The sequence below is a fragment of the Triticum urartu genome, chromosome 3, assembly GCF_003073215.2.
Source record: "Triticum urartu cultivar G1812 chromosome 3, Tu2.1, whole genome shotgun sequence".
In the NCBI taxonomy this organism is placed as follows: Eukaryota; Viridiplantae; Streptophyta; class Magnoliopsida; order Poales; family Poaceae; genus Triticum; species Triticum urartu.
In genome coordinates this window covers 388756883-388766651 of record NC_053024.1, presented here as the reverse complement: position 1 = coordinate 388766651, position 9769 = coordinate 388756883, and the positions used below count along the sequence as shown (strand labels likewise).

Below are 9769 nucleotides of genomic sequence, written 5' to 3'. Positions count from 1 at the left end.
GCTTCAGCTTCTGAGAAAAGTTCTACTCGGGGCGCGTTGTGAAGCAAATCACTCGGCAGCACGGCTTCATCCCCATAGACCATGAAGAAAGGAGTCCGACTAGTCGACCGATTTGGTGTTGTTCTCAATCCCCAAAGGACTGACGGTAACTCGTCTATCCAAGCATCTTCTGCATGCTTGAGGTCACGCATCAACCGGGGTTTCAACCCTTGGAAGATCAAACATTTGCTCTTTCGGCTTGCCCATTTGACTGCGGGTGGGCGACTGAAGCATAGTCGACCCGAGTACCTTGGGAAGCACGGAAAGCCTTGAACTCATTTGAATCAAAGTTTGAACCATTGTCTATGATGATGCTATCCAGAACTCCATATCTGAATGTTAATTCTTTGCTGAAGATGGCGGCGGTACTTTAGTCGAGGTTTTTGATGGGTTTGGCTTCAATCCATTTAGTGAACTTGTCGACTGCTACAAGAAGATGGGTGAAACCACTCCTGCCGGTCCTCAGAGGTCCAACCATATCCAATCCCCGAACAACAAATGGCCAGACGAGTGGAATGGTCTTCAAGGCAGATGCAGGCTTGTGGGACACGTTGTTGTAGAACTGACAGCCCTCACACTTGTCGACAATTTCTTTTGCCATTTCATTTGCTCGCGGCCAGTAGAAACCCGCTCAATATGCTTTGGCCACAATGGTCCGAGAGGACGCATGGTGACCACAAGTTCCCGAGTGGATATCATTGAGAATCATTCGACCCTCTTCTGGCGTGATGCATCGCTGAGCAACTCCAGTAACACTCTCTATGTAAAGCTGTCCACCTATTATGGTAAAGGCTTTGGATCGACGGACAATCTGACGAGCCTCATCTTCATCCTCCGGAAGCTCCTTCCTGAGCATATATGCAATATATGGCACTGTCCAGTCGGGAGTGACGACCAAAACCTCCATGATCAAGTCGACCACGACTAGGATTTCGACTTCAGTCGGATCAGTAGAGCTTTTTGGTTGCGGGGGCTCTTTTGTGAAAGGATCCTCTTGAACTGACGGGGTGTGGAGATGTTCCAAGAACACATTTCTGGGAATAGGCTTGCGCTTGGAGCCTATCTTCGCCAGATCATCGGCTGCTTGATTCTTGACTCGGGGTATGTGGTGGAGCTCTAACCCCTCAAACTTATTTTCCAACTTTCTCACTCCATTACAATAGCCAGTCATGGCTGGGCTCCTGATGTCCCATTCCTTCATCACTTGATTGACCACTAAATCTGAGTCGCCATAAACCATTAGGCGACGGACGCTGAGTGAAATGGCCATACGCAACCCGTACAGAAGTGCCTCATATTCAGCTTCATTGTTGGAGGAATCAAAGTGAATCTGGAGAACATAACTGAGTTTTTCGCCTCGCGGGGATACCAGGACTACTCCAGCACCAGAACCATTCAACATCTTGGACCCATCAAAGAGCATAGTCCAATGTTCCGGGTGAATCTGAGTCAGTTGTTGCTGCTCACTCCACTCGGCGAGGAAATCTGCTATTGCTTGGGATTGGATTTCTTTCTTTGCCTTAAACTTGATATCCAACGGAAGGAGTTCAATCGCCCACTTTGCCACTCGACTAGTTGCATCTCTGTTGTTCAGAATTTCTGACAATGGAGCATCACTGACGACTGAAACCGAGTGATATGAAATGTAGTGTGCAACTTTCTTTGTCGTCAAAGAAATTCCATAAACAAGCTTCTGATATTGTGGATATCTCTTCTTGGAAGGAGTAAAGACTTTAGAAATACAGTACACTAGGCCCTGAACTTTGTAGGCTTTGTCTTCTTCTTCCCGCTCGACTGTGAGCACTGTACCGACAACTTGTCTAGTGGCTGCAATATAAAGCAATAAAGGCTCTTTGCTGATTGGGGCAGCAAGCACCGGCTGGGTGGAAAGCAGGGCTTTGAGTTCTACAAACGCTGCGTCAGCTTCAGGAGTCCACTCGGACTTGTCAGACTTCTACATCAGTCGGTAAAGAGGTAATGCCTTTTCACCGAGACGAGAAATGAATCGGCTCAATGCAGCCAAACAACCAGTAAGCTTCTGAACATCATGCACACACACGGGGCGTCTCATTCGGAGTATGGCACCAACTTTCTCTGGATTTGCATCGATCCCTCGTTCGGAAATAAGAAAACCGAGTAACTTTCCACCTGGGACTCCGAATGTGCACTTCGATAGATTAAGCTTGATATCATATCTTCTCAGATTGGCAAAGGTTTCGGCGAGGTCAGTCAGTAGGTCGGAACCTTTACATGACTTGACCACGATGTCATCCATGTATGCTTCCACATTCCGACTGATTTGAGTGAGCAGGCACTTCTGAATCTTGCGCATGAATGTGGCACCAGCATTCTTGAGACCAAAGGGCATGGTAACATAGCAAAAGCACCCGAATGGGGTGATAAAAGTTGTTTTTATTTCATCGGGTCCATACAGTAAGATTTGATGGTACCTGGAATAAACATCCAAAAAGAACAAACATTCACATCCTGCAGTTGAGTCGACAATTTGATCGATGCGGGGCAGAGGGAAATGATCTTTTGGGCAGGCCTGATTGATATGCTTGAAGTCGATGCACACTACTAGAATCAACGATTTTACCTAGGGCCAAATTCTTGGCCTAGAGCTCATTGATCTCCTCAAGGGAAACAATAGCCATGAACAGTACACCCTAGGGAAGGGAAATTCCTGTGTGATTTTTCATTGGAAAAAAAGGTAGCCACGGCCTCCCGCTCATTTCTCATTGTCCGCGCGCTTTCTTTGGGTGGCCTGCGCCATATTTCGTCATGGACCCACTGCCCAGTGAGAAAGATGTGGACGCGTGTATTTAGGTCACCTTCCTCATCTCCGTCCGCCGACCCAAAAATCCACCTTCTCCTCTGTTCTCCTTCTCTCCCAAGCCGCCCCATGCCGATTCAGCCCCAACCTGCAGCCTCCTTCTCTCCCTAGCCGCCCCATGCCGATTCAGCCCCAACCTGCAGCATGCAAGGAGCAAGGGGGAACTAGATCGGCCCCAACAGGGCAAGATCCCCGTGCACCAGATCTATCATCCCCATCATGGGAGCAGCCATGGCCTCCCTGAATCCTTTTGTCCATCCAAAGGATCTGCGCCGACGAGCACAGGGCGAGGTCCTGGTGCACCGGATCCGTCGCCCCCCACTACTGGAGGAGCCATGGCATCCCGTTCGCCGTGCGTTCTGCCCTTCTCCAAGAATGGATCTACGCCGACGACCCCATACTGCCCAAGGTCCATTCTCCCACCATGCTTCCGCCACTATCAAGGTCCTCCATCTCCCCTTCTGGTTGGAACCAATCTTGTAATACAATATTCTCTAGATGCTATTAATTTTCTTATCATTTGATTTGTGACTGCTCATTGCATCAGGACATTAGTTTATATGTAACATGAGTCATTGATACTCACTGTAAAAATCTCTAGGTAAATATTTGTGTGATGATCTTATTCAGTTAATTCCCTCGCTCGCTAGCCCTCGTTCGGACTAGACTCTGTTCTGCAATATATCTTCGTATGTCATAATGATATAAACACGAGCTACATAATTTAGGCATTTGGCATTATAATTAAATGGTATTTCGGCAGTTCAACATGTTAGAAATTGGGTGGTTTATTATTCTAACCACAATAAAATTATATATGGTTGATTGACTGCATCATAACATGACATAGTTATGTGATAATAGTAACTTAGCAAGTGGGGTGACATTCATGTTCCTGCACTGTTTTCTCAACTGTGATTTTCATTTGAGAAGGCAAAGAGAGGTTTGACAGGAGTGTTCTTACTTCTGTCATTCTGTGAAGTCAATCGTTGCATGAATTCTGGTTTTTTGTTGTAGCCTTTAGGTTAGATTTTTATTTGGTAGGCATATCACCTGATTGGCAGCGAGCTGCATCCATCAATAAAAGAATAGATGATATTTGAGTCTGTTAAGAAATTGCCCCCATTAAGTTGAGATCAATCAAGTTAGTTACTAGGGACCTGGAGGTCGTGCAAGACAGATCCATCTCTCATGCATGTGAAATCTGGACATGCATCCTTCAGTTCATCATATACTAGTTTAAATATGGGATTCATCCTAAATGTCCTCATATCCCACTCTTTTATTTCATGAAACTGAGAGATGTGCATCTACGCAATATATTTGCTCAGCTCATCATGGTCTCAACTAAGTCGTGAAGCTGCTTATTTGACCAATTGACCAACATGTAGATCTTGGCGCATGACAGAGTTACCGTGTGGTGTGACCGGGGCTTCTTCCACTATGACCCCTCCTGCCCTGCCTCTTCGGTGGCCCCGATTCTTCTTCCACTCTGGGATAGCTCGTGGTAAGCCACTGGTTCTCTCCTCTGCCCTCTCTCTCTCACACGCACCCACGCATACACACACACACACACACACGTGCGTGCACGCACACACACACATGACCTGCGTGTCCATGGCCATAGAGCTGTGGAATTTTTTATTCTGGCCATCGTGCCTTGTTCTTGGTTTCGTCATACCTCATTCATCATATAACGTCAAACATATTCTGTTTTTCATCAACAATATTGTTTTAGTGCTTGTTTCAGGGTTATGTGAAGGTACTTCTGTATAAATTTAGACATCATGGAGTTTACTACACTATCATTGTTCATGTTCTTGGCCTTGGTCACCATAAATATTGTCCTGTCGATGTTATTTAGCTCCAGCCATTGTAGCATCAAAGCGTTTGTTAGACTTAATTTCTATTTGTTTGTTAGACTTCATTTAGTTTAAGGGAGCTGGTTCAGGCAATTAACACATGCGACTACGATATGTCTGCGAGTGGACGTTATTCCAAGAGATCAAAGCGTCTGTTAGACTTAATTTCTGTTCGTTTCGGGCTATGCATTGTCCCAGACTTTGTAATAAGGTAGCTAACGCCCTTGCGTCGTTCGGTGCAAAGATGGATGTTGATCCCCAAGCCCTTTGGCCAGGAGGTGCTCCTACTTTCGTACAGGACTTGGTGCCCAGCGATTATGCTGTGCATTTTGTCTAATGGAATAAAAATGAGTTCCAAGTAAAAAACAACCATTGTAGCATCAAACACCTCCTATAGGAATATTCAGCATGCCCAAGCAATACTTTACATTTTTGTGTGCATCTACTGGTTATATTCCTTGACTGTGTCCTTCTGCATTCACAATAAGTTCTTAAATCTGCATCAAGTTGGTTGCTTTGTGTGTTCACTGATATAATATTATCTGCCTAGTCGGAGGATTCCAATTTTCTCACACTCTGCATTCTTATACATCTTACTGTTAACCATGTAGATGCAGTATGCTGATAGCTCAAGTAGGTTTTCTAATTTCGCAAAACAAAAACAAACAAACTAGGTTGTCTAATTACTTGTAAAGCTAACAAACGACAATGATGTCTCGTGAAGCTTCAGATTTCTCATATACGTTCAAGTAAAATGCTGATGTTGGGTTTGTCCTTGTGCAGGATATGGTACATCATCATCACCGATGAAGAGGAGAAGGGGTTTATCGTGTCAGGAAAGGTGTGTGGTGGTAGGCTTGGTCTCCGGCCTCGGCATCTTTCGTTGGCCCCGGTGCCGTGCGGCTGAGGCGGTGTTGTTTGGCATCAGCTACAAAATAGCCATGGTGAGCTCCTCTCCATCGTCTGCTAATTCATGTAATCACATGATGTTCAAGATTCTCTTATGTATGGTTTTAGACATTTAGAAGTGGGGTTCAGTGAGGCTAAAAAACATTCAATTATTTGTACGTGCCAATTCAAGTAACTGCTTTTTTGAGATGGCTGTGATGTTCTTTTTCTTTTTGACCTGTTGTTTTTTTGCACCTTTGATGATCTTTTACATCTATAGTGGTTTATGCACTGTAATGGTTAATTGACTGCAACATAACATAATGTAGTTGTATTATAAAAGTAACTTAGCAAGTGGGATACCATACATGTTCCTGCATTGTTTGTCAAGTGTGGTTTTTATTTCAGAAGGCAACAAAGAGGCATGACAAGCATGCTTTGCTGCAAAAGTTCAAAAATTGTGTCTTCTTCATGCGATTAAACTTAGAAATTGAGAGGCTGTTTTCTGGACACATGCAGTTTCATTTTGAGCTTGGTTGACTTTCGAGAGGTTTGAAAACATGCGTTGTAACTCAGATAGATCATATAGCACTGTACTTATTTTCTGGTATTTTGTATAAACAGATAAATATTTTGTTCTTATTTTCAGTTATTTACAGGTTATTGCCGACATGAGGTCTATATGTCCATGATTGTTGTGCTACTGTTAATATGATGCAGATTTTTGTGTTCTTACGTAAGCTGCCTATTTTTTATATTTTATCTAAGTGCCGAACTTGTGATTCTTATGCTCAGCCTCATATTTTGTGAGCCAGATGTTCCTCTTTAAGACCTGGATGGGCAACCTGTTGCAAGTGCTCAAGGGGTGTTCAGAGCATATACTTCTCAAGGCCAACATTGTGATGCATGTGTAGTTAGTTTAGAAGTGTTTTGGTATAGCAACACGAGCTGATATGTAGTTTGGTCTGTAGTTCATTGTATATGCAAGTCGAATTATCCTGACCATTTTATGAAACTTAATCTAGCTTTTTATTGGATTGCTGGGTGGTATGAATATGTTGTATGATGAATAATTTTGAATTATGGTTGGTATAAATCCAAATTTGGCATGTGTTACTAGGGCAATATGGCAAATATTTATAATTCAAATTGCTGCTATATATCAAAATAGGGCCCCATAAGCTTTCCCTAGGGCAATATGACCCTAGGGATATGTACTTTCCACGTTGGCAAAGCTGACCCAGTGTATACTTTCCCTAGAGCATGTGCCCCTAGGTAAAGTGTACTTCCCCTAGGGCTGGTGGAAAACGGTAGGGAAAGCCCTCTTTCCCGTCTATACTTCACCTAGTTAGTGCCCTTAGGTAATGCCTTTACCTAGAGTTTTTGGGCTTTCACCTAGGGTATTCTGCCCTAGGTAAAATTGTTGATTCTAGTAGTGGCACATGCGAAGTGAATCGTCTTTCTTGGGAACCATGACAACATTGACGAGCCACTCGGAGTAGTATATCTCGCAGATGAACTCAGCTGCTAGAAGTCGAGCCACCTCTTCACCAATTGCCTTCCTCTTCTCCACGGCGGACCAACGGAGATGCTCTTTGACAGGTTTTGCTTTCGGGTCGACTCACAAACGGTGCTTAGCCAGTCCCCTGGGTACACCCGGCATGTCAGAAGGCTTCCATACAAATATGTCCCAGTTCTCACGGAGGAACTGGATGAATGCTTCTTCCTATTTGCTATTGAGTGTTGTTGAAATATGAGTCAAAGCAGCATTGGGATCGGTCGGGTGAATGTGAACTTGCTTTGTTTCGCCAGACGACTGAAATGCAGACTCTGAAGCAGGCTTCTTGGCACGTAACAAATCACTCGGATCTGCATTTTTCTGGTACTCTTGCATCTCGACTGTTGCCATCTGTTCATCGGCAATCTTTGAGCCCTTCTGAAAGGACTCTTCTGCTCTCTGCCGATTCCCGGTAACTGTGATCACACCTCTGGGCCCAGGCATCTTCAACTTCAGGTACACATAACATAGTCGAGCCATGAAACGAGCATATGCAGGTCTGCCCAAAATGGCGTGATAGGCACTGTGAAAGTCCACGACTTCAAATGTCAAATTTTCCTTGCGGTAATTCTTGGAATCATCGAAAACCACATCAAGGGTAATCTAGCCGAGTGAATCGACCTTCTTCCCTGGTATGACTCCGTGGAATCGCATGTTGCTCTCGCTGAGCTTGGACATCGGGATGCCCATCCCTTTGAGGGTCTCGGCGTACAAAATGTTCAAGCCACTGCCACCGTCCATCAAGACCTTGGTCAGTCGAGTACCCTCAACGACTGGGTCGACCACCAGCGCTTGCCGCCCAGGGGTAGCTACATGCGCTGGGTGATCGGACTGGTCGAATGTGATGGGAGTCTTTGCCCACTTCAAATACGTCGTTGTTGAAGGAAATATGCCCTAGAGGAAATAATAAAGTTGTTATTTATATTTCCATATATCATGATAAATGTTTATTATTCATGCTAGAATTGTATTAACCGGAAACTTAGTACATGTGTGAATTCATAGAAAAACTGAGTGTCACTAGTATGCCTCTACTTGACTAGCTCGTTAATCAAATGTGGTTAAGTTTCCTAACCATAGACACGGGTTGTCATTTGATTAACGGGATCACATCATTAGAGAATGATGTGATTGACTTGACCCATCCGTTAGCTTAGCACGATGATCGTTTAGTTTGTTGCTATTGCTTTCTTCATAACTTATACATGTTCCTATGACTATGGGATTATGCAACTCCCGAATACCGGAGGAACACTTAGCATGCTATCAAACGTCACAACGTAACTGGGTGACTATAAAGATGCTCTACAGGTGTCTCCGATGGTGTTTGTTGAGTTGGCATAGATCGAGATTAGGATTTGTCACTCCATGTATCGAAGAGGTATCTCTGGGCCCTCTCGGTAATGCACATCACTATAAGACTTGCAAGCAATGTGAGTAATGAGTTAGTTACGGGATGTTGCATTACGGAACGAGTAAAGAGATTTGCCGGTAACGAGATTGAACTAGGTATTGAGATACCGACGATCGAATCTCGGGCAAGTAACATACCGATGACAAAGGGAACAATGTATGTTGTTATGCGGTTTGACCGATAAAGATCTTCATAGAACATGTAGGAACCAATATGAGCATCCAGGTTCCGCTATTGGTTATTGACCGGAGATGAGTCTCGGTCATGTCTACATAGTTCTCGAACTCGTAGGGTCCGCACGCTTAACATTCGGTGACGATCGGTATTATGAGTTTATGTGTTTTGATGTACCGAAGGTAGTTCGGAGTCTCGGATATGATCACGAACATGACGAGGAGTCTCGAAATGGTAGAGACATAAATATTGATATATTGGAAGGCTATGTTTGGACATTGGAATGGTTCAGGGTGAGTTCGGGCATTTACCGGAGTACCGAGGGGGGTTATCGAAACCCCCCGGGGAGTGTATGGGCCTTATTGGGCCTTAGTGGGAGAGTGGAGGAGGCGGCCAAGGTGGAGGGTGCCCCCCCAAGCCTAATCCGAATTGGGTGGGGGCCGGCCCCCTTCCTTCCCTCTCTCTCCCCTTTCCTTTCTCTCCTACTCCAACAAGGGAAGGGGGAATCCTACTCCCACCGGGAGTAGGACTCCCCCACTGGGGCGCGCCATAGAGGGCTGGCCCTCCTCCTCCCCCACTCCTTTATATACGGGGGAGGGGGGCACCCCATAGATACACAAGTTGATTGTTTAGCCGTGTGCGGTGCCCCCTCCACAGATTTCCACCTCGGTCATATCGTTGTAGTGCTTAGGCGAAGCCCTGCGTCGGTAACTTCATCATCACCGTCATCACGCCGTCGTGCTGACGAAACTCTCCCTCGACCTCAGCTGGATCTAGAGTTCGTGGGACGTCACCTAGCTGAATGTGTGCAGATCACGGAGGTGCCGTACCTTCGGTGCTAGGATCGGTCGAATGGTGAAGACGTACGACTTCATCAACCGCGTTGTCATAACGCTTCCGCTTACGGTCTACGAGGGTACGTGGACAACACTGTCCCCTCTCATTGCTATGCATCACCTAGATGGATCTTGCGTGTGCGTAGGAATTTTTTTGAAATT

General features: G+C 45.2%; 1 protein-coding gene across 10 annotated transcripts; it reads left to right on the top strand.

The window, feature by feature from the left end:
- Nucleotides 1–2848: 2848 nt before the first annotated feature.
- On the top strand, nt 2849–6750 carry LOC125544069. Of its 10 annotated transcripts, XR_007299256.1 has the most exons (5): nt 2857–3319; nt 4267–4382; nt 5521–5681; nt 6285–6361; nt 6441–6750. XR_007299256.1 is itself a non-coding variant. In XM_048707615.1 (4 exons), the coding sequence occupies exons 1-4, from the start codon at nt 3095–3097 to the stop codon at nt 6315–6317; spliced, it is 483 nt and encodes a 160-aa protein (XP_048563572.1). In that variant the 5' UTR covers nt 2854–3094; the 3' UTR covers nt 6318–6750. The 10 variants fall into 10 exon arrangements, 8 of the variants coding, with proteins under 8 accessions (XP_048563572.1, XP_048563575.1, XP_048563578.1 ...); XR_007299255.1 differs by having other exon boundaries at nt 2849–3319; nt 5521–6361; XM_048707615.1 differs by having other exon boundaries at nt 2854–3284; nt 4284–4382; nt 6285–6750.
- Nucleotides 6751–9769: the final 3019 nt, after the last annotated feature.